At 50.8% G+C, this 23,785-nt stretch overlaps 1 protein-coding gene across 3 annotated transcripts; it reads left to right on the top strand.

Annotated features, from left to right (window-relative positions):
* Nucleotides 1–13,043: 13,043 nt before the first annotated feature.
* VSIG10L2 (V-set and immunoglobulin domain containing 10 like 2) lies at nucleotides 13,044–23,273 on the top strand. Of its 3 annotated transcripts, none has more exons than XM_074321823.1 (13): nucleotides 13,044–13,156; nucleotides 14,652–14,981; nucleotides 15,236–15,511; nucleotides 17,035–17,310; nucleotides 17,852–18,100; nucleotides 18,801–19,061; nucleotides 20,388–20,678; nucleotides 21,123–21,419; nucleotides 22,083–22,205; nucleotides 22,500–22,524; nucleotides 22,618–22,670; nucleotides 22,800–22,911; nucleotides 23,035–23,273. In XM_074321823.1, exons 1-12 carry the CDS (start codon nucleotides 13,075–13,077, stop codon nucleotides 22,895–22,897), a joined length of 2,361 nt encoding a protein of 786 aa, XP_074177924.1. In that variant the 5' UTR covers nucleotides 13,044–13,074; the 3' UTR covers nucleotides 22,898–22,911; nucleotides 23,035–23,273. The 3 variants fall into 3 exon arrangements, with proteins under 3 accessions (XP_074177924.1, XP_074177923.1, XP_019565973.2); XM_074321822.1 differs by having other exon boundaries at nucleotides 23,026–23,273; XM_019710414.2 differs by having other exon boundaries at nucleotides 22,800–23,273.
* The last annotated feature ends 512 nt before the right edge of the window (nucleotides 23,274–23,785 follow it).

Raw genomic sequence — 23,785 nt, 5'->3', positions numbered from 1 at the left:
AGGGAGGGAGGGAGGGAGGGAGGGAGGAGGAGGGAGGGAGGGAGGGAGGGAGGGAGGGAGGGAGGGAGGGAGGGAGGGAGGGAGGGAGGGAGGGGAGGGGAGGGAAGGGAAGTTTCACAAGTCCTGGGAAACTCCCAAGGAATTGCGAAAGGGGGGCAGAGAGGTGGTAATTTGCACTGTGCTGTGGAGGTGGGACCTGACTGCAGGCTTCTCTGAATCCTCGTTCTTTGGCAAAGATGGTAAAGATGTCAAAAGAGTGATTGAAATTTGGGTGGTACAAACGAAGGGGAAAAGGCAGTCTTCATACTACATACATATGTAAACGCATCCTTAAATCAATTTCTTTTTACTTAAAAATATAATAGTCTGTTGTGCTGGTTATATTTTTTCAACATGCATCACAGCATAAAAGTGAGAGAAACATTGTGATCCATGTATCACGTTGCACGCACCCCACGTGCTGCTGTCGGCAGAGCATCAGTGTCACAGTGGGGCCCCCACACGGGCAGCATCAGCATCACATGAGAAGGTCTTAGCAGTGTGAATTCCTGGGCCCAGCACCGATCTCCTGCATCAGAAACCCTGGCGGTGGGGCTCAGAAAGCTCTTTTCTCAACCCGGCAGGTGATTCTGACATCTGCTGAAGTCTGGGAACCACGGCACCGGAGTGTTCAGAAGTGTTCTGGTTGTGTCAGCTTTGCCCACCCTGGGTGCTCAGAGTGCTCTCATGAATCCTGAGCATCTGAAAACTCCAGGTGAAGCACCAAATGTTAAATCAGACCCAGCTTTCACAGCTCAGTGGAGAAAGATAAGTGTGATGTGAAAGAACATCTACATCAAGCAAACACCTTGAAATGTACATGCATGTGCATGGGTATGAACTTACCCTTAACCAGAAATGCTGGCTCATTTCTCTGTGACTCCTCGGATCAGAATTCAGACGTGCTGAGAGGCCCTAGTAAAGCAGCCAGCTCCCCATTGCTTAGAGCAGCACTCTTGTCCAACAGAACTTTCTACAGTGATGGAAAAGTTCAACAACTGCATTGTGCTGGGAGACAGTTCTCCATGGGTCTCTTGCATTTCTGCACATTTTCGAAGCAGAGGCACCAAATGCCTTTTTTCAGGGCCTTTTCAAGGACGTTTGGATGTAGAGATAGTGTGTTCCTCCAGAGCCAAGGACAGCATGCCTCTTGCCCATCATAAAAGATCCAGGGTCCCTAAACCCAGGCTTCCTCTCCTGTATTGCAACCCACTGCGTGGCATGTATCAGCTGGTCCTCTTCACATTGCTCTGCTGCAACTGGAGCTCGGGAAACTGGAGCAAGAAATTGCTGGGACTCTGGCCACTGATATTGCTACAAATAATGAAGTCTTTTGTCTCAGACCTGAGAGTTTCATGTCTTCTGCCAGAATCCATGAAACAGAAGATTAATTGTGACACTGCAACTAAGGTACAATCTGAGATCCTTTGCATTTCTTATACATTGTCCAGCACAGGTGTCTACTGAGCACTTGAAATCTGGCTAGTATGACTAAGAAACTGAATTCTTAGTTTTAATTTTTCCTCAGTTTCATTGAAGTATAAGTGACAAATAAAATTGTACATATTTAAAGTATACAGTGTGGTGATCTGATAATTATACATTATGGAATAATTACCACAATTAAGTTATTTAACATATTCATCACCTTCATAGTTATCTTTTTGTTTTCCTTTTGGTGAGACCTCTTAAGAGCTACTCTTAGGAACTTTCAAGTATACAATACAGTATTATTAACTACGGTCACCGTGCTGTACGTTACATCCCCAGAACTTACTCATCTTAGAACTGAAAGTTTGTACCTTTTAACTAACAGCTCCCCCATTTCCCTTACCCCAACCCCCACCCCCAGTCCCCAGTAACCATCATTCTACTCTCAGTTTCTGGGAGTTTGAGGTGTTTATTTTTAAGATTCCACGTATAAGGGGTACCATACAGTATTTGTCTTTCTCTGTCTGGCTTATTTCACTTAGCATAATGCCTTCCAGTTTTATCCACGTTGTCCCAAATGGCAGGATTTCCTCTTTTATGGCTAAATAATATTCCCTTATATATTTATACCACATCTTCTTTATCCATTCATTTATTGATGGACACTTAGGTTGTTTCCATATCTTGGCTATTGTGAATAGTGCTCCATTGAACATAGCAGTGCAGCTATAGCTTCAAGATACTACTTTTATTTCCTTTGGATGCACAGTTGACCATTGAACAACAAAGGTTTGAATTCCATGGGTCCACTGATATGTAAATTTTTTTCAATTGACCCTCACAGTTCAAACCACATAGTTCAAGGGTCAACTGGCAGTTGGGAATCTTGTATGCAGGGGGCCGACATAAGTTATACATGGGTTTTTGGCTGTGTGGGCAGTCAGCACCCTTAACCCATGCGTTGTTCAAGGTTCAACTGATGTGGGATTTATTTTTAAGTAGCCATATGTGGCTAGGGACTAGCATATTGGACCACATATTTTAGAATGTTCAAGCATCAACTGCATGACCATTGGTCAGGGGTGCTTTTGAGGGAGTTTCGTTGTTGAGAGGGGGTTGAGACTTAGATGATCGCTAAGCTATTTTCAATATTTGAGTTCTGATGATTCTGCAGCTCTAGAAAGAGTGGAATTCTGGAGAGACGCCTTTTTTTTAAAATTGCCTCCAGAGGGGCTTCCTGGTACAGCTGAGAGATGAAAGGAAAGAAAAATTGGGTCTGAGTCTGGAGCTTGGGGCTGGAGAGGTGTTTCTACTGGAGGATATGTCTCTTGGAAGAGGCTTGGAGGCTTGGAAGAGAGCGAAGATACGGCCAGAGATGAGCAGACCAGGGGCCCTTAAAGAATTTACTTGGCCCTGCCCTCCCCTTCTCTCCTCAGCTTGAGAATATCCCCATCTGCCCCAAGTTGGCTAGAGACTCCTCTGGGCCCTTGTCAGCTCCCCCTCCTCTCATTTCCCAGCTCAGAACAATCTCCTCTTTGATTGCTGGCTCAGGCCCTGCTGACAGGTCAGGTCATATGTACCTAATCAGGAGGAGCTGGGGCCTGTGGAATGATAAATGGGGCTTCTCATTTCAATCAAGTTTGTGCAGAATATTGGAAACAGCTGTAGGCTTTGGCTGGTAGTGCCAGAGTCCGTGGGGACCCCGTGTTTGGGGGAGGAGGGTTGAGATGGGGGAACACCAGGGCCGGAGTCTAAAGGTGCTTTGCTACCTGAAGGCTGACAAAGCCAGAGAGCTTAATTCAGTGCTAGCTCCTGCCTGGAACCCTCAGCTCTAAGGACATGGGGGACGCTCTGGAATCAGAGGACTCAGGTCACGGCCCAGGCAGGTCTGGATTATCCTACAGCCATTTATTTATATTTATTGTCATTTATATCACAAATACCACACAGATTTCTCTGCAAGTTGCTTTTCTCACTTAACATTGTGTAAGTCCCTCTAATTTATTCTTTTTCTTAAATTGTGGTAAAATACATATAATGTAAAATCTACAATCGTAACCATTTTTTTTTAAAAGATTTTTATTGGGGAAGGGGAACAGGACTTTATTGGGGAGCAGTGTGTACTTCCAGGACTTTTTTCCAAGTCAAGTTGTTGTCCTTTCAATCTCGGTTGTGGAGGGCGCAGCTCAGCTCCAGGTCCAGTTGCCGTTGCCATTTGCAAGGGGCGCAGCCCACCATCCCTTGCACGAGTCGAACCGGCAACCTTGTGGTTGAGAGGACACGTTCCAACCAACTGAGCCATTCGGGAGCTTAGTGGCAGCTCAGCTCAAGGTGCCGTGTTCAATCTTAGTTGCAGGGGGCAGAGCCCACAATCCATTGCGGGACTCGAGGAATTGAACTGGCAACCTTGTGGTTGAGAGCCCACTGGCCCATGTGGGAATCGAACTAGCAGCCTTCGGAGTTAGGAGTGTGAAGCTCGAACTGCCTGAGCCACCGGGCTGGCCCCATAACCATTTTTAGGTGTACATTTCAGTAGGGTTAAGTATATTCCCACTGTTATGCAGTCAACCTATAGAACTTTTTCATCTTGCAAAACTGAAACCCTATATCCATTAAACAACAGCTCCCATTTCTCCTTCACCCCAGTGCCTGGCAACTAGCATTCTTTCTGCTTCTATGAGTTTGACTACTTTAGAGGTATCCCAAGTGGAATCATACAGCATTTGTCTTTTTGTAATTTATTATTTTTAATAGTTGCATCACATTACAGTATATAGATATATGTGCACTATGCAACTATTACTAGTATTTTTGCCACCACAAAAAAAATGCTATAAAATTTTTTCTGTGCATATCCTTGCATACTGGAATTTACTGCCTTTTCTTTTCGTTATCTTCTTTTTTTTGTCTTTCTGTAGGATAAATTGCCAGAAAAGATATAGCTGGATCAAAGAAATGCGTATTTTTAGTTTTCGTATATGCTACCTGATCCCTTTCTCAAAAGTCTATGGTAATTCACATATCCACCAGCTGTGATAAAAAGTGCTGTTTTCCCCACGTCTTCTCCAGCCTTAGCTATCGTTACTCTTTTAAACGTTGTTCTTCTGATAAATGAAAAGTGGTATCACACTTTTAAAATCCGCAATTCCTTGACAATTAGTGAGGTTGAACATCTTTCCATAAATGTATTGGCCATTTGGATTTTCTCTTGCAGGAGTCACCTATTCAAAGGTTTTGCCATTTTTCTACTAGGTTATTTCTCTTTCTTAATGTGTGTAGCAGCACTTTGTGTATCACAGATGTTAACTCTTTATCAGTGGCTTATACTGAAAACTTTTCTCCAGTCTATGATTTGTCTTTTGCTTTTGTATATGTTACCTTTTATCCTTCTAAAATTTAAATATTTTATGTCTATCTTTTCCTCTATGGCATTTGGATTTTCTGTTTTGTTTGAGAAATATCTTCAAACCTAGATTGTATAAATATTCTCCTAAATTTTTTTATTCAATTATTTTAAATATTTAAATTGTTTTAAATATTGTTTAAAACTGTTTTAAATATTTCCTTGTGAAATTGTTTAAATATAAAAAAACAATATTTAAATTGTTTTAAATATTTAAATTTAAATATATTTAAATCTTTCATCTATTTGAAATTTACTCTTAATAGTTTGTGAGGTAGAGAATTTAACCTTGTTTTGTTTTTTTCAGACAGATAGCCGGTCATGCCTACACAATTTATTAAATAAACTATCCTTTTTTCCCACCTTTATCTTATACTGTACTACAATCCAATATACTGGGATGTATTTCTGAACTTGGTTCTATTTCTGTCCCACAGATCTATTTATCTGGTCCTTTACTCTTAATATATGATGAGATCACAGTGATTTATAGGCCACTATAAGGCCACTCATACCTAAATATTTTTTCACTGCCGTTGTTTTTATTATTACCATGATACAAATTCCTTCCAGCTGTAAGGACTTGGGAATGTCGGTAACTCTGCAAGAAAAGACAAAGTTCGGAAAGGCCTGTCTACATGCCCTTTCGGAAACCAACCGAGGCAGAAACCAGACAATGATATTAGATGAGCACCTACTATGTGCTTGGTACTGCTCTTTCTGCTAGCGCTGGGGCTTGAAGACAGTGGCTAATAATTTAAGGTTCTTGCTTTTCAACTCCAGGCCTATCCTCTCCACACTACTTTGTGATGCAGTCAACCCCCATTTCTGCTTTGCCAGCTGTTCCCTATTAGATTCTCCCAACAGGGCCGCTAGAGGGAGGCGGCGGCTGGAGGAGGAAGGTCCACACGTCCTTCCAGTCTGAGTCGTGTGTTCCCTGTAAGGGTCACCCCTGCATCAGCAGGCCCATCCTGAAGCAGCAGCTGAATCCAGTTTTCAGTTTCTCCAACACTTGCAGTTTCATCATCCGTCAGCCACCCACACCCCTGCCCCAGAGATCCCAGCACCAGCCAGCAGGTACCCCTTCCTCAGAGGCCTGGACACAGTCCCAGGGGTCCTTCTTTCTTGCTCAGAGCTTTCTCCTCAGAGGTCTGTGTCCCAGGCTCTGGTTCTCTTCCTCCAAATGTCTACAGTTGAGTCATTGCACCCTCTTCCTTTGCTTTGCCCAGACCTGGGGAGTGGTCTCTGCTCCTGCAGTTGCCACCCCCATGAGGTCTACACATGCTCCTGTCACCCTCCATTACCCAATTAACAACTTTATCCCTAGTGATCATGCTTCATATTACATTCTCTCTCTTCAATTAACCGGTGTGTTTTCTGTCTCCTCACCGGACCCCGACTGCCATAGGTAATGAGAAACTGAAGCTTTCTGGGGGCTGAGGGCTGCTTCCCTTGGCTGCCCTGTAGAGAGCTCGCCTCCCTCCTCCATTCCCAGAATTATTTGGCTGCGGGTTGTCAAGGAGACGGCTGACAATTTCCAGTTGCCAAGCCTCCCTCTGGAGCTCTACGGAGACATTCTGGAAACTCCCTGCTCCTTCCTGCTCCTCAGCCAGGGAACTTGGAGAATCTGGCCAGGTTGGGGGGCAGGGCATTGGTGGGGCGAAGGTGGGGCGGGGGCGAGTGAAGCAGACAAGGCCTGAAGATGCAGAGAGAGGCAAGAGCTTTCCTTGGGCCCCGGCTCCCTCCACAGATCTCAAGTGCCGGCCTGGCTCCTGTCAGCCCTATGCAAACAGACACCACTGGGCCCAGCCAAGGCTGAGTCTCCGACCAGACCCTCCACCACAGAAAACTGTCCTAACACTGTCACTCTGCACATGGTAGAAGCCCCCGTTGCCAGCTGGAGCAGGGAAGAGCCTGGAACCTTGACTGAGGGAGGAACCTCACCCAGCCCCAAGCACTCCTCTCACTGAAGCAGCGTTCAACACACACTGAAAACTAGTGTCGTGGCCCAGGCTCCAGGCTATTTCATCATCATAATAACAGCATCGCTAATGATAACAATTGAGTGAGGTGGGTATGACTCTTACTCCACAAACTTAGGTGTGTGTATCTGTTCCTTTATTTTCATTGAAATCAAATAAGTTTGTCTCCATTACCGGGGCCACTGCCCCTCCCAGGGTCGCACCAGAATCCGGGAGGGTTTTGAGGCGCCACATCCAGGGAGAAGCTTCTGACCACCTGTTCATCATGGGCGCTGCTGACTTTGCCTTTGGGCGGCTCTCCACTTCTCTGCCCCGGTGGGTCATGGGCCGGGCCTCGAGTTTTATGCTCTCCCAAGGACCCCGTGACCTCCAATCTGTCACCAAACTCAGAGAAATCTGTCCCTCTCCACTCTAACTGCCTCCAAAGGCACTCTCCTTTCTCCTTCTCGCCACTTCCACTGGAAATACCTAACAACTTTTCAATGAATTCAGGCTTTTACAAATATAGGGAAGTGTTAACTTTGGTCAAGCAGGTTTTGCTTCCGCCCTATAAAATCCTGAGGCAACAAGTAAGTAAAGACCTGGCTAACGCTTCATCTATTTTATTTTTGCAGAAGTATTTTAAAGTAAACTAAAGACACCATTATATCTCATCTCTGAACATTTTAGTGTTCATTTTCTGAAAATAAAAACATTGTCTTACAGAGTCACAAAACTATTATCACACAGAACATGAACAATTTTCTAGTGTTGTCTAATAAACAATTCATTTCCATTCACACGGGAAAAAGTGAGACTTGGTGGGAGTCACTTGTTTGCTGTCAATCTGCTGCTGGGCGATGGGCCAGGATCTGAGCGCTGACCTGACGCTAAGGTGTACTCTCCCCACAAGGACACTGCTTTATACTTTACACAGTTCTCCCCCTGCATCCACGCCTCCAGCTCTTCCAACAACCCTGAGAAGCAGCTGGGCAGGCATTATCAAAACAATCACATTTTTAACCCATCAGGAATTGGAGGCCCAGAGCAATGGAGTGTCTTGCCCATGGTGGCCTGGGAAGAGCTGGTTGTGAAAGGGCTCCCAGAACAGTAAAGCAGATGGAAGGGGGCAGTTACCAGGCAGATGTGGTGTGGAAACCAGGCCTCCTTGCCTGCGGCCCCAAGGGGGGCTCTGGCCGCCACTGTCACATTTTGCCTCAGCATCCCCCGCTTCCCCTTCCTTCCTCTCTTGATATTTGGTCTCCTTTTCTTCACCCCTCTATCTACGGCCTCCTTCATTTCCTCTCTGGTTTCCAAGGAGCGGTTTACAAAGTGACTGAGCGATGACCCCTGCCAGGCCCTCTGGCCCTCTTGCCCTCTTCCTCCTCCCCTCAGAAAAAGCACAGCAGGAGCCATGTTGGCTGCCCGGCCTCGGGCCCATTTCCTCTCCAGCCCTTGACTCATCTCCTGCTGGGGTTCCCGAGGGCCTATGGTTGGCTTCCGACAGGGCACACGTGGACACATATGGAAAAGCCATTTCTTTCCAGGAGCATCTGCTTCCTCTGCTCTAGCCCAGCTGACCCTATCCGTCCACCTCCAGAAGCCTTGGGTTTCAGAATCAGGACTCAAAATGGTAACAACAGGCTGGAGAGCTGGGTTAAACCCCACAGCAAGAAAGGAGGCCTGCAGGTTGGCTCAGGGGAGTGGAGATGGGAGTGTAAGGCAGGAAGAGGCCAGAGATGAGTCACCTGGCCCGAGCCTGACAACTGTCAGTGTCTGACCCACTGCTGCCCATAGCCAAGCAGACGGTTCCCAGAAACCTGGGCACTTGTCGCAGCCACACCACTACCTGGTGAAAACACTGGAAGCCTTGGGGCCGCCATTTCCTTTCAGAACACTGAGGTCTGCCCAGCCTCCTCATGGGCCCAGCTGAGGGCCCTGGAAAGCAGCAGAGTGCATATGCCCTGGTACCCAGTGGCCAGGAAATACATGTTAACCAGTTGGATAAACAAAACTCAAACACAGCATGCAACAGAACAATTTTGAGCCTTCTTATCAGAAAGAAGGGACTTAGCCATTCTACAGGCCCCTAGCCAGCCTGGAGTGAACATAGCCTCAGGTGGATGGGGAGAAACACGGGCATACGGGAAGTCAAGACATCAGGGAAACAGTACAGAGAATTTGAACCCATTTGTAAAATGTGGATAGCAGTACTGTCTCATGGAGCATTGAACACACCTAGCACACATAGCACATTCCTGGCAATGAATGGTAATGCATTATTATTTAGGCGGAGAATAGAAGGGCTGGACATGCTGCTGGAAATAAGGGATGACTGCCGTGTGGAAAAGAGATGTAAATAACTTTGCAAAGCTTCAGTGGAAGAACTCAACCCCAAGAATAGGCGCGTCGGGGAAGCAGAGTCCTGTTCAACCTAAACAGAAAGAGGGCAAGCATGCACGTTTGTGGAATGTGTAATTGTGCTAGGTGTCTACAAGTTGCTTGGTGTGTGTGGTTGCATCTTATCTATCCAATAACCTGATGAGGGAGCTATTATTTTAAAGATGAAGATGATGAGACAGAGAGGCGACCTGGCTTGCCCAGTTTATGCAGCTGGCGCAGTGCCCACCAATATCAGTCAGTGGGAGAGGCTGAAGGGCCATCTCTCCAGAGGCTACCGAGGGGCCTTCTGTGCTACAAGGGAGGCTCCACAGATGCACTCAGAGCCCATAGCCTCATTCTCCAAAATTTCAGCTCAAACTACTCAAGAGACTAGATCCTCAAGTCCATCCTTATAACCTGCTCTTTTCTGAGTTTAGCTGAGAGACCACTCCAGGGTTGACCCTTTACTGTTCCTGACTCTGCACCATCTCTTCTCTCTCTTTCCAGGATCCTCAAAGCAATGAATGCAGGTGCTGATGTGAGCCCTCAGGACCCACGTAGGCTGTGGATGGAGGAGCACATAGGGCCTGTGCCGGAGGGGAAGATGAGAGGCAGACATCAAAACCTGGGGAGTCTGCAGCTTCTCCTGCCCCAGGGCCTGGGCACTGAGCATGTGCAGAGCAAAGCGCAGTACCAGGCTGCCCCAGCTCCGCTGATACTTCTTGGGAAAGAGGGGACGGGAGAAAGGGAGATGCCCTGCCATATACAGCACAGTGCCTTGCACTTAGTAGATGCTCAAGAAATGTTTGTTGTATTAAGTTGACATTGCAGGTCAAGGGGTAAAGTAATTTTAAGAGCAGATTCTATCTAGGCATAACCTTATTTATTCTGCCCAAGAAAGCAATTCTATAAATGAAGAAATTGAAGCTCAGGGTAACATGCTATGATCACATGGTCACGAGGAGGCAAAGCTGTGCTATGACTACTGTGCTCTTGTCTCTCAAAACTGACGGCTGCTCCCCGTGTCTCTCCTGGTCCCTGAGCTCCCTCAGCAGCAGAGACAGAAGCCTGGGCCTGCTCTTCCATTCCAGCCATACTTCCTCTTCCCTTCCAGACAGGGGCTTCTGCTCTGCCTGACAGCCAGGTCTCAGGATCAGGGAAACACTCATCTCTGTGATGGTTAACCTATATGTCGACTTCACTAGGCCACAGGGGCCCAGATATTTGGTCAAACGTAATTCTGGATGTGTCTGTGAGGGTGTTTCTGGATGAAATTAACATCTGAATCAGTAGACTGAGTAGAGCAGATTGCCCCCCTCCATGTAGGTGGGCCTCATCCACTCAGCTGAAGGCCTGCACAGAACAAAAGGGTCAACCTTCCCCCAAATAAGAGGGAATTCCTCCTGCCTGACTGCTCTGAGCTGGGACATTGGTATCCCCTTGCCTTTGGACTAGAATGGAAATATCAGCTCTTCTTGTGTCTTAAGCCTGCCAACAATCAAAATGGAACCTCCACCATTAGCACTCCTGGGTCCCCAGCTTGCTAACTGCAGACTGTGGGACTTGTCGGACCCCATAATCACGTGAGCAACTCGTCATCGTGCATCTCTTTCTATATAGACACACATGTGGTGACAGAGCCAGGAGTGCAGTTTCCAGGCTCTCGGCCTCACGTGGAAAGGTGCTGGCTCGGGTAGTAAATGGCCATCAACTGTGATTGCATGGCCATCAGCTGTGGCTAGTTGGCCGTCAGCTGTAACCAGTGAGCAATTGGCCACTAATATAACTGCTGTGGCTACGCTAGCAGAAAAAATGGGGGCTAGCAAGAAGATGGTGGCTGGGCTGGCAAGCAAGACTGGTGCAGGAAAACCCCTTGTTGAGGTGCTGGCAGATGTTTGCTGCCTGTGTCTCCAACCCAGCCGCCAGCGAGAATATAGTGATATGACTCCCCCATCTATGGCTCTGTGAGTGTTCCTTTTCGTCCTCACCATGTCCTGCGTTCCTATGGTGAGGAGCGGGACCAGAGACCCTGCAGGCCGCCCCGCATGACACACATCCCATCCATTCTGTTTCTCTGGAGCAATCACCTTCCTGTCCAATCCACCTTCTTCCCTGACTCTTCCTTCCAAGGTTTCCCTTGCTAAGAAAAATGACATAGTGGGCTGAGGAGCACCTCCCAAGTCTGCCGTGACCCTGGTGGCCCTGGGTAAGAAGCCAGTGGAGATAACTCCACAAGCAGAATGGACTAAGTTCAAGGCCAGCACAAACGCTTGCTGCAAGCTGGAGCGTCCGGAAGGTCTCCTGATTCACCTGCCTGAATTCTCACAGGACAAGCTCTAGACACCCTGAGGGAGGCAGCAGTGCCTAATCCTCATTTTTTTTGCTCCCAAAGGAATGTCTAATAGAGTTCTGAAGACATTCCCAGTTTAGCGTCGGGGAATCAAAATGAGTGGGACATACGGACTGGTCAATAAATCAGTCAAACATGTGTCAGCCCTACTTCGTGGGAGCCTGACTTCCAGGGACCATCTACCATTCTGCTCAAAGCCGAATTAGGAGTGAATGGGGGCTTAAGACCTGAGAGGCATGGAGGGGCCCTTGGATCTTCAATGAGAGTGGACAGAGGTCTGTCCACAGTCTTAGGGCCAGTGAGAGGCCGAGAGTGTCATGATGAGCATCTCTGGGCCATGGAGGAGCACGCCTGGCACTCAGCTCTGACATCATTTGTCCCTGCTAAGCACCCATGAACCTGACACCAGACATCAGATTCCATGTCTCACTTGGGTCCAGGATTCTCACCCTCCCGCCAACCTGCTTCCAGAGGATAAAAAACTCTGACCTCATCTCTAGCTGCCATGCAAACACAGCTAGGGCAGCAGGACATGTTGAAAGAGAGAGAGAGAGAGAGAGAGAGAGAGAGAGAGAGAGAGAGAGAGAGCGCTCTAGGACTGAGAGAGCCCTGGTCAGAAGGAAAGAGGAAAGCTGGTCTCCATTGCAGCTCTGAGGTCCCGACTTTGTAGGTCATATCTATCCAGGAGCAGGCAGGATGGTGCCCTGCCTGCCTGCTGGTGGTGTGTGTGTGTGTGTGTGTGTGTGAATTTTATAAAGCATAGGTAAAAGTATATTTAAAAAAATGAACGAGCTGCTTGATGAACTGTAATCCCTACTCAAGATATGACATAGGACATTACTAGTACCGAAGAAGCCCCCCCATATGCTAATTTAAGTTTTTTTCATTTAACATTCACAATAATCTTTACAAGAAAGTTGGGTTATTATCCCCATTTTTCTGTGAAGAAACTAAAGCTTGGAGAGGCTCAGAAATTTCATAGTTTCACAGTCTGTCAGTCAGATCCAAACTGGAGTTGTCTGATTCCAGAGTTCCTTCCACGGCTCCATCAGCTTCTCCTAACAGATCGTTAGGAAAACAGAGGGAACGAAGGCCACTTAGAGGTGTGTTTGAACAAACCTCAGGGACCCTAAAGTCCGGAGGGCTGCAGGCAGGGATCCTGCACTGGGGAGGTGGTTGGACATGATGAGGTTGGGGCCTTTTTCAACTATATCTCAGTGACTCTCTAATTTTTATCATATCATAAAATAAAAATGCAGGGAGCTCTCCTAGGTCCGTCCCAGCCAGGTCTTGCTCTCCCCAACTCTGCATTATGGATGGAGTGAATCATCTGGTAAATAATTCATCCGTAATCGGGGCAGTGAAGGTAACAGGAGAGCAGGGGGAGAGGTGTCAGAAGGGTTGAGGTTGGCAACCTGAGTCAGACCCCCATCCTTCCAAGGCTGGACTTTGCTCTGGGGAGAGGGCACCTGAGCGTCAGGCAGGCAGCCACCCAGGGAGATGGGGCCATGGTGGGTCAGAGGGCCCTGCGCAGACCACCAGGCCTCCTGCTGCTGACACCATTCTGCCTTCTGCACCTGGGGGCCTCAGGTGAGTGACACCTCAGGTGAGCCACCCCCCATGGTGGCCCATTCCCCACTCACTCCCCATTGTTCTTCCTCAGGAGACTTCTGTTGCACTTGTGTAGCCACTTGGTGAATGAAGTAGCCACTGCATCTGCTAGTCATTAGCCTAAGTGACCACTGACGTGCCGGATGGGGGAGGCAGGGCCAGAACACAGCACTGTCATTACCCTAAAAGCAGCAGTTTCTCCTGAGGGCCACTGTTGCCTTGTAAGTATGGAAGTGACATGGTCAGATCTGGTTTCAGAAAGTTTCCTCCAGGCCAGATGGTCTTCAGGGCCCTGAGAGCTATTGAGACTGAAAAGAATCAGTTTCTGAGTTAAGTGGTTTCCTTCTCGGTCAATTGAACATCAGAACTTTGCTTTCGATCCCTTCCCTCCAACTCCATGTCTGCCTTCTCTTCTGTCTCTGGAGAAGCTGATAGCAGTGAGGAGAGTCTCAGACTGGGAGTTGGACGGGGCTCCAGCCACAACTCCACAACCTACTGTGCTTTTGGACAAAGTGATTTCATGCTTCAGAGTTTCAAGTGATGTTACTATTGTAACAATTAAGGTCAGTAGCTAGTGATATGCAGAGTCCGAGACTGGCACTCGCCACAGGGGGCATTCAGCAACCGGAAGCTGGTGTGACCTATCCTGCGGCTTGGCTGTCCTCTGAGGCACTTATTTTCATCCCCATGTGCTGAGGCTGTCGGCACTTTCTAGTCACCTGGCCACGAGGACAGGAGAGCACGGTGCTTGGGCAGGCGCTGGGTTCTGTGCGAGGCCTTCAGCAGAAAAGAACGCCTGTTGACAGCTTTACCCCATGATGACTGGGACGTCTGACTTGCTGATAAATTGAAAGCTTCATGAGAGCCACCATGGGGTGGCTAATTATTCATTGTGACCCTGGTGCTTCGCATTAGGCAGGCACTATCAATTAAACAGTTGATGAATAAATGCTGGATGGGCTGATGGTAGCCTGGTGTCATCTTCCCTTCGCTGATGGGTCTAGAATCCCTACACTGAGGTCTCCAGAGCCTAACTTGCCAGCAGATCTCCTGACTCTTGTGGTGTCATCTGGCTGATCATCAGATTAACTTCTGGATGCTTGTTAAAAAAAAAAAAAAATGCAGATTGCTGGATGCTTGACCCACCTGGGGATTCTGACTCACTAGTCTGGGATGAGGCCCAGGGATCTATTTTCATCAGACTTTCCAGATGGTCTGCTGACCCATGAGGGTGGGAACGTCTGCTCCAGTCCACTCCCTGATCTCAGTCAAGGATTCCCCACCCTGCCCGCTCCTACCGCACAGCTAAGCAGGAGACTCTCTGCCCCCCAACTCCAAAAGTGCTTATGCTGTCTAATCAAACCCTGCCCCACCCTCTCAGACTGCAGAACAAGGTACAGAGGCTCTGGGCAAGGAGGGGGTGCAGCATAACCCAGAACAGCTCAGATGTCCTTAGTTGCCACTCTGTCCCCAGGGCAGCCCTATGAGGACGCGGTGTCCATCCAGGGAGTGAGGGGCAGCTCTGTGGAGCTTGCCTGTGGCTCCCAGCCTGCACCCCTGGTGGTCTTCTGGAGCTTCACCCCACTGGGCTCGCTGGTTCCCCGACCTGTGGCTGTCACCAACGGAGCAGAGTCCAAGGTGGAGGCCGGGGCCTCGGCTCTGGGAACCGTGAGCCTGCGGAACAGCAGCCTGGTGCTGGGGGAGCTAAGGGAGGGTGCCCGTGGCCACTTCCTGTGCCAGGCCCTGCACGAGGCTGGAGGCCAGCTGCGCACCACCTACTCCCACATCAGTCTGACTGTACTAGGTGAGGGGCCCAACCAGGGACTTGGCTTGAGCTGCTTTGCATGCTGCTTTGCATCTATTTGCATGTGCTTCCAGGGATAACCTGCTGGGCCCAGGTTCGACAGGGCCTGCCTCCAGGGGGTGAGGAAACATGGGGTGTTCGGCAAGCCAGTGGGCAGGCCAGCCTCCAGCTAGAAAGGGCTGGGCTGCCGAACACAGACGGGCATGGTCTGGGTCTGCAATAACAAGCATTGGGCCTCTCCTTCCTCTGGCCAGTGCCTGTATCGAAGCCTCAGGTGCGGCTGAGTGAGCCGTCCCCAGTGGAGGGGACATACGTGGTGGCCACATGCGCAGTGCGGGAGGGCACGGAGCCTGTGATCTTTGCTTGGCAGCACCAGGCACCCCGAGGCCCTGGGGAGACCCTGGTGGGAGTTACAGAGCGACTATTCCAGCTGGACCCAGTCAACCGGATGCACTTGGGCTGGTACATGTGCAGTGCCCACAACGCTGTCAACCGCCTGAGCAGTGATGAAGCTTTCCTGGATGTCATCTGTGAGTCAGACTGGTGGTAGGGAGAATGGTCAAGACTCCCATCCACCTACCCACCCACGCTCGGCCCCCTGACAAGCCTCAGGGCCCCCAGGAGTAACCCAGCCTCACGGCACTGCACCCACTGGTGCCAAATGTGGCTTCAGCACAAAGAGCTTTAAACCTTGTTAAGGTCGTGGGCCCCTCTACTCAGGAAAATGTGCATATATTCATAGTCACGATTTTACCCATAATTCAGGGGTGGCCCAGAAAGTCTGCCTGAAGGACTCTCAGGAGTCAACTGAACCTGAGGAAACAGAGACCACTCCCTGGGCACAGTGGGAAGAGAGGGCAGCAAGTTGGTCCCAAGAGGGACTTCGGAGGGCCTGAAGGTAGAAAGCAGAAGCTTGTCTTTAAAGCACATATAGTAAACAAAGGAGTATTTTCAGAACATACAAAGAATTCCAAAACAGCCAGTGAGGAGGAAGTGGCAAGCTAATACAAAAGTGGACAAAAGACCAGAATAGCTAGTTCAGTAAAGACAAGAACAGAAAGCTAATGAACTTCTGAAAGAAATCAGAAGTTTGTGTGAAAGACGAAGTCTACAATGGTCTAGAGCAGCACTGCCCAGTATGGAAGCCACTCGTGTGGCTTTGAGCACTCGAGATGTGACTGCACCAAACTCAGATGTGCTCAGAGTGTAAGATTGACGACTTAGTCTAAAGAAAGAATATAAAATAACTCATCAATAATTTTTACATCGATTAGACACTGAAATGACAATATTCTCGAAGTATTTGGTTAAATAAAAAATATCAAAATTATTAAAACCTTTTGGTGTTTATGCTTGGTTGGGTTTGGGTATTTTTACTTTTGAAGATCTGGCTACAGGAAATTTCAAACACCTGTGGTTGCCATGTATCTATTGGGCAGTGCTGGCCTAGAGGACTTAAGGAGCCGGGCCTAAGGGCGTCCTGTCTGTCTTGTTGGAGGCAGTTTGCGGGAATTGTAAACTGAGGACTGTGCAGGAGAGAGGTGAGCCAGTCTGGGAAAGACATAGAAGCAGAATGGAAGAGGGCAGAGAATCCAGTCCTCCCCGGGAGTCAGGGAGAAAGGCGGCCCGGGAGATAAGGGAAGGAAGTGACCCAAAGAAGTGTCAAGGGCTGGCTGCTGGCATCGTCCCACCCTGTTCTCTTCCCTCTCCAGCCTAGAGGGACCAACCGTCCCAGTCCCGAGAAACCCTCCATGCCAGGCAAGGTGGGAGGGTGGGCACCTGTTCCCTGCCCTCAGCCCAACCCAGTGGTCCCTCAGGGAAGCGTCCCAGAGTCACAGATGACCTCCAGGGCTCCCAAAGCCTGGTGCCCACCTCCGCGGACACTGATCACCTATATTGGCCTGTGCCTGGACTCTGGGTTCCTTGGGGGGCCTAGCGTAGTGGTTGACACAGTCAGCGCATAATACGTGGTTGTCAGATGACGAGCAATAATCACATGAGTGAATGAAGGAATAAAGATTGGGTGGGTATGACAGGCCTTCCTTGCCTCCAGATGGTCCAGACGATCCTGTGATCACGGTGGAGCCACCACACTTTACTGAGGAGGGGTTTTGGGCCAGTGAAAAGGAAGAAGTGACTCTGAGCTGCCTGGCTGCCTCCAACCCCCCAAGTCACTATGTGTGGCTCTGTGACCACACTCAGGTCCACACGGGGCCTACCTACACCATCACCAGCACCAGCCGTGCCCATACAGGCCTCTACACCTGCCTGGCCCACAACAGCCGCCTGGACACCCGCACACAGACCACCGTCCAGCTTACCATCTACTGTGAGTGGATGGGGAGGGGCCCCTACAGACCCTGCTCTGGCAGACTCCAGGCAACTGTGTAAAGTGGGGCAGAAGGTGGGGGAGGCAGGTCTGGGAACAGATAGGGTCCAGAGGAGGGAGAGAGGCTAAAAATACATGGGGAGGGGCAGAGAGAGGGGCACCCCCTGACCCTATAGACATGCCCACCCCACCCTCAAGTGATTATTTCTGCAGCCCCAGGGAATGAACTGAGGCACAGAGAAGGGTAGAGCGAGGACAGTGAAACAAAGTGTCCGGGATACAGATGGCAGATGGGCTCACTTCCCTGCTGGGGGCTTCCATAGGGGCCTCTGGGACTCCCCAGGGACTCTGACCTCCTGCCCAGCCTCCCAAACCACTGCCCCTTGACCTGAGAGCTCAGCCTTTTGCTCACCAGAGGGATTAATCTTTCCCTGCTCACCCACTTCTCCCTACTTCCCCACCTTGACACCTCTGGCCCCCAGGGCCTCCCAGCGGGGCCTGGGGGCTGCTCCAGCCCCATCTGAAACTGCTTCTCTCCCAGACCCCCCTGAGGGGCAGCCCTCCTGTGCAGTGCTCCCCACCTTCGGGGCTGTGACTCTGGTCTGCACCTGGCCTGGGGGCCTTCCCGCTGCCCAGCTGCTGTGGGAAGGGCCCCAGGGAACTGGCCCTGCTGCCCTCAGCAACGTCACCTGGAGTCACGCAGCCACCCCGCTGGCCAACAGCAGTGTCTTCACCTGCACTGGCCAGCACCCAGCCCTGGCACTTCTTGCCCTCTGCAGGATCACCCTGTGTGAGTGGAGACAGGAAAGAGCAAGGCTCTGACCTCCTGGGCAGAGGAGTGGGTAGGGGTCAGGGGAGAGATGGGAGGGGCCCTGGGATCGGGGGTGGAGCCCACACCACAAACTCCGCAACGCGACTGGGAGACTCTCCATGTAACAAGGAGGTGGGCCGTTCTCAGCCAGACCCCACGTCTCACCTTCTCTCCACCCAGCCCTAGTCTCCACCTACAACGTGACCTGTCTGCCTCAGTTTGGTCTTGGAGCCCTGGGACACTCCCTTAGCTGTCCCCCAGCCTGCAGGGTCAGCAGGCTCTCACCCACCTCACACTTTACTTCTACTCCTCGATTGCTTGCTGGTCTCGAATGTAGTTTGCTCTCCGTCTTGAAAACTCCTACCCACCTACCAAGACCAAGTTCAAACGTTATCTTGTTTTCAAAGTCCTCCTCCCCGAAGCCCCAGAGAGCTTGTCTTCCTACCTGTGCTCCAGCACTGATCAAATTATACTCTAATTGTTTGCTTAGTGTCTGTTCCCACTCTTTCCCTGGTACATGGTCAGCTCTCAATAAATGATAAATGAACAAATAAATGAGTGACTGAGTAAATGGAGGAATGGGGAGGGAAGCAATAAATGAAGGTGCGAGGGATGCGGTAGCCCTGCCGAGCCCCTCCGCCCCCTGCAGGGCCATGCTGAGCCATTTATTCCCGACCAGGGGAACCCCTCCGGAGGCCCACGTGCCGGACCATGGCCACGACCGAAGACCAGTTCATCATGCTGAGCTGCGAGTGGCCTGGAGGTGAGCCCCCTGCCCTGCTGAGCTGGCTGGATGGCCAGCAGCAGCCCCTGGGCAGCAGCAGCCCCTCGCTGGCAGTCCACGTCCTGCAGGCCCAGGAAGATCTGGCTGGCAGAGAGTTCATCTGCAGGGGCACTCACCCACTCAGGGTCCCGGACCCCCACTGCCGGCTGCAACTGGGTGAGTGGGGGTGACTGACTGGGTCCTGGGGCTGGGGTCGGGGGAGCAGCCCTTTGGAATCAGGGTGAAGGGCTCTGCGGGGCTGGCTCTGCGGGGCTGGAATGCAAAGTGAGTCAAGAGACTGAGTCACCTCACCTCCCAGGGACTCAAGGATTTTTGATCCATAAAATAAGGGGGTTTAGTCTACGTCTCTGTTGTCCAATGAAAATATCATGTGAGCCATATGTACAATTTTAAATGTTCTAGTAGCCACATTTTTCAAAAGCAAAAAGAAAAAGGTGAAACATTTTGTTCAACTTGCTATATCCAGTATATGATCATTTCAATGGGTAATGGAAAATTAATGAGATATTTTACATTGGTTTTCTCCGACTGTCTTCAAAATCTGGGGTGTATATTTACAGTTACAGCGCATCTCAGAGTAGACGAGCCACATTTCAAGTGCTCAGCAGTCACATGTGGGGGGGACACCCACTGGCCAATGAGGGGCTCTGTCTGTCTGCTTCACCTGCGTCAATTTGCATAAGAGGCACCTGATTATATTCCTGACTTGAATTAATGGTTCAGGTGTCAGAGGTCGGTCTCTACCTCTCTCACTCCCTCTAGTTGTTTTTCGTCTGGTTTCTTTCTCTGTCTTCCCCTGGCCCTGTCAGGCCCATTTATTGACAATTCAAGAAAATGAATTAAATATCGAAGTAAAAATGTGAGAAAAGTAGAGGAGCCATCACATATAACAATTCTCACAAAATGAGTCCTGTCTTGGTCTCCAAGGCTTGGGGACCAGCACGTTTTCAGGGGCTCTAAGAAGGTCCTCCACCTGAAGCTCTTCCCTTATTACTCAGCCTCGGAGCTGGAAATCCCACCGCAAGGTGTTCAATTGACACCTGAAACTGGGTCTTTAGGAGTCAGTCCATAAAAACCAAGTACCTGCTGTGGGCCCAGCCCTGGGCAAGGAGGGAGGTGGTAGCCACAGGGGAAGGAGGCCCGGTGCCATGTGCTGGGAGGGAGGAGGTCAACACTGAGATGAATAAGGCAGGGGCCCCACTGGTGGGGACCCCACCAGCAGGAGCTGAGCCTGGAGTTCTGTGAAGAGCGTGGAGGAAAACATTATCACTAAGCTTCGGAGCAGGTTGTGACAGGAATCGGGCATAGAATGGAAACCTGAAAGCGGAGGCAGCCTGGCCCGAGACAAGCTACATCGTCAACTCCACAGCCCCGTCTGTTCTTTCTCCTCCCCTCCGCCGATGCCAGCACCTTGCCCTCGAGCCTCCCCACTAGCCCAGGTGCAGGGGACATCTCCCAACCTTACTGTCTCTGTCTCCACAGAAGCCCCACAGCTGGCAGTGGCTGAGGCCTGGGTGTCAGTGCTGGAGGGGGGAGAGGCCTGGCTGGCGTGTGCCCTCCTGGGAGGCATGCCGCCTGCCCAGCTCCTCTGGCTGGGACCCCAGCACTTGCCGGTGGAACCAGGCCCTTCTGGGTTCATGCTGCACCACGAGGGCACCCAGCTCCGCCTTGGAATCCAGGCTGCTGACCCAGCTCACCACGGGGGCACCTACCATTGTGTGGCTCACAACACCTTGGGCAGCAGCAGTCAGAGCATCCAGCTGGAGGTCCTGAGTGAGTGTGGTGGGGGCGTGCGTGCATTTGTGTGGCCAGGGGGGAGACCTGCAGACACAGCCCTGTAGGAACAAGGCATTGGAATTCCTGCTCCAGAACTTGGACTTGTGAGTTCCCTCAGGCACAGTCAGGACCTCAAAGGCACGAATCTAGATTGGCTAGTGAACGGGAATCGCATGTACCCTTCAGTACAGGCAAACAGAACTCCATGGGTCAGAATAATCTTTTCCTCGGTTTATAGATGAGGAAACTGAGGCCTAGAAGTGGAAGTCTAGGGTAACACAGACCCAAACTACACAGAACTGGTCAAGTCCACACACCCCAGTCGAGGGCCTTTCCTAGCTCTTTCTCAACATAACTGGAACTAACTTGAGCGCACAAGCGCACACGTACCTGTGGCGCTGGGTGTGCACGAGCTGCACGTGTCCCCACCCTCACCCCCAGGGTATCCAGCTCCTCCCAACGTCACCATCAGCAGCCTGACCTACGGCAGACACCGGAGGGAGGTGCAGATGCAATGGGCCATCAGAGGCCCCGGGAACTTGACAGGCTTCCTGGTGCAGCGGAGGGCCAGTGTCCCAGGCCCAGGAGCTGGGGCTTGGGAGACAGCTGCTGGTGACATCGAGCCAGAGAGTAGGACCCGGCGGCTGGGGGGCTTGGACCCAGGGGTCCTTTACGCCTTCCGAGTCCTGGCTCTGAATCACCACACAACTGGACATCCCTCTGAGGTGAAGATACCAGGTGCTGGGGCCACGCGATGTTCACCTCTTTCTCCACAAAACTGAGCCCGGGTTCATCTTCCTCGTCACAGGGCACCCTCTACTCCATTCCTTTGCTTCCTTCTTACTGATTCCTCCATTCCTCATCTTGGTCCTCTCCTCCAACTTCTCCTCAGGGACTCTCCACTCCTCTTTCCCATCCTCCCTCGGAGGCCTCAGGTCTAGGTGGAGGAGCCATAGCTGAACTTGAATCAGGAGAAATAGGGAAGGTGGAGATTAAGTAAGGGTAGGGGCCCAACTCTGTGCCTCAGTCTCATTCTCCTGGGGCACAGGGGGGCTCTCAGCTTCCTGCTGCTCTCTCTCTCCTGGGAATTCCTCATTTATGGTATCCGTCCCTTCAGCCCTGAGCTGCCCAGATAACTGGCCTGCTGCCTTCTGTGCCAGAAATAGGGGACTGGCTGGGGACTCAGATCTCAAGAGCACCAGGCACAAAAAGCACCTCTTTTCTTGGGAGAGACCTGGTCTCCAGGTTCTCTGGGTGCAGCCTTGCTCTTGACCCCTCCCGTCAGGGGAAGGGGGACTGGAAGAGCAGGGCATTGCCTGCTCGCTGCCTGACAAGCCACTGCTGCCAAGTTCAGCTGTGGCTCTAAACCTACCCCATGCAACCAGAGCTCTCCCTTCCCAGCGGACCCCCCCTTCAGCGCTTATCCAGCAGTGCTGGGTGCAGCAGGCACAGGAATGGTGGTGGCAACGGTGGCCTCTTTGCTAGTGTTCCAGTATGCTGCCCGGCACCCGGAGACTTTCCCCTGTGAGTGGGAAGCTGAAGGTGGGGTTGCTTGACCCCACAAGGTGGTCACATCACTACCTATCCCAAGGAGGTGCAGACACTGACCCCCCCCCCCCGGCAGGAAATTTGGGCTCTTCTGTGACATTTCCCCAATGCAAGACATCGGGTGGGGCTCCAACCCCGACCTCGGGTGTCTGGGGCCATCCCCGTCTGGATTCCGTCTCTCGTATGGAGCCGATGAGGAAGGAAGGGCTCTTCTTCTTTGACCTCGGCTGGGCTGTTCACGTAATGCACCTTTTCCTTTTCTTCCTACAGGCCTTGGTCAACTGCTTGCTCCCATGTGAGTACAGAACCCGTCATGCTGGGGGGTCATGACTCCCCTAACTGGAAGGGAATTGTGGTCACTAACTTTACTCTCCCACTTCGCCCTCAGGGAGCAAAGTCACCCACATAGCGATTCAATGGAAGGCCCTGAGGCACAGGCAGGTAAGCACAACTTTTTCCCAAAGTTTACTCGTGTTTTATCCATGATGCTCGGTCTCTTTCGTCCTCTGAGAACAATCTGGTACACCCGCAAAGCATCTCTCTCTCCTTTGTTCATGTCTCTTCTTTTAGGCATCGAAACACCATCCACCATCCCAGGTTCAGATCCTGCACAAGAATCCATGGATGTGCCAGTAAATGTCACCATTACAGTGACTGCGACCCCGTGAGCCCCCCGAGGAAGGTGCAAATATGCTCAGGGAGACAGGTGGGGGGTGGAAAGATCCCCTCTGTCATATTTGGTTTTAAAACCAAGGTAGCTACGACACCAGCTACCTCTTCCCCACTCACTACCCAGCCTTTATAGATGTGCAAGGCTCAGCTGTGGTGCATCTAGACTTGGTTACAAGGCAAGTCCAAGCCCAGCTGTGGGAGACTGAGGTGGAAAGACAAGGAAGGCACACATTTGGAGAAAAGACCAGCGGGGAGTCCGAGGGCCAGTGAGAATGATGGTTCTGGGTGCAGTCGCTGGTGCTGTATGAGCAAGTTAGCTGCTTCCGAAGTCTGTGAACTGAGTAATTCCTAAATAAATCATACCTGATGCTTTCACTAGTAGAAGGTCTTTTCAATTGCAACTCCCCCAGGGAGAGCCTGATCACAGGTTCAGGTGGGCCCCAGGTTCTCCTACTGCGAGGAAGCACGACATGTAGGCATGTGTTCCCTTCGTTCCACTGCAGCACGAGACGTGGTCTTGTCGTTCTTTACTTTCCTCGTCTCAAATTCCTTCCCCAAGGACACATGCCTCTATCATAGGACAGGCTTAATCAGGGCTGGTAGCAGAGCCAGGTGCCAATCCCAGGTCTTTGTCGCCTACCTTTGGCGTAGGAATATCACCGAGTCTGCAGTGGTGAAAGGGGCGCAGTCGCTAGACTCCAGGAGTCTGTGACAAGACAGGGCAGAGGTACTGCAGATGCAGCCTGCCACCAGGCCTGGGGGAGCTGGCTGACAGGGGACCTGGGCTGTTCCAAAGTCACAGTCTGTCAGCTGCCAGCATGACTCACTGGCTCCGAGTGTGTATGTGTGTGTGTCTGAAGTTTGGGTGAAACACAAATGAATGC

The sequence above is a fragment of the Rhinolophus sinicus genome, linkage group LG16 (genome assembly GCF_036562045.2).
Source record: "Rhinolophus sinicus isolate RSC01 linkage group LG16, ASM3656204v1, whole genome shotgun sequence".
NCBI classification, from domain to species: Eukaryota; Metazoa; Chordata; class Mammalia; order Chiroptera; family Rhinolophidae; genus Rhinolophus; species Rhinolophus sinicus.
Note: the sequence above shows the minus strand (reverse complement) of the source record. Positions and strands in the feature narration are given on the sequence as shown.

Excerpts from the sequence above, each read along its gene's own strand:
- VSIG10L2 (XM_074321823.1), top strand. The coding sequence starts at position 13,075 with ATGGTGGGTCAGAGGGCCCTGCGCAGACCACCAGGCCTCCTGCTGCTG. Across the intron at positions 22,525-22,617 it reads GGTCAACTGCTTGCTCCCAT|GGAGCAAAGTCACCCACATA; the intron begins GTGAGTACAGAA and ends CTTCGCCCTCAG. Across the intron at positions 22,671-22,799 it reads AGGCCCTGAGGCACAGGCAG|GCATCGAAACACCATCCACC; the intron begins GTAAGCACAACT and ends CTCTTCTTTTAG.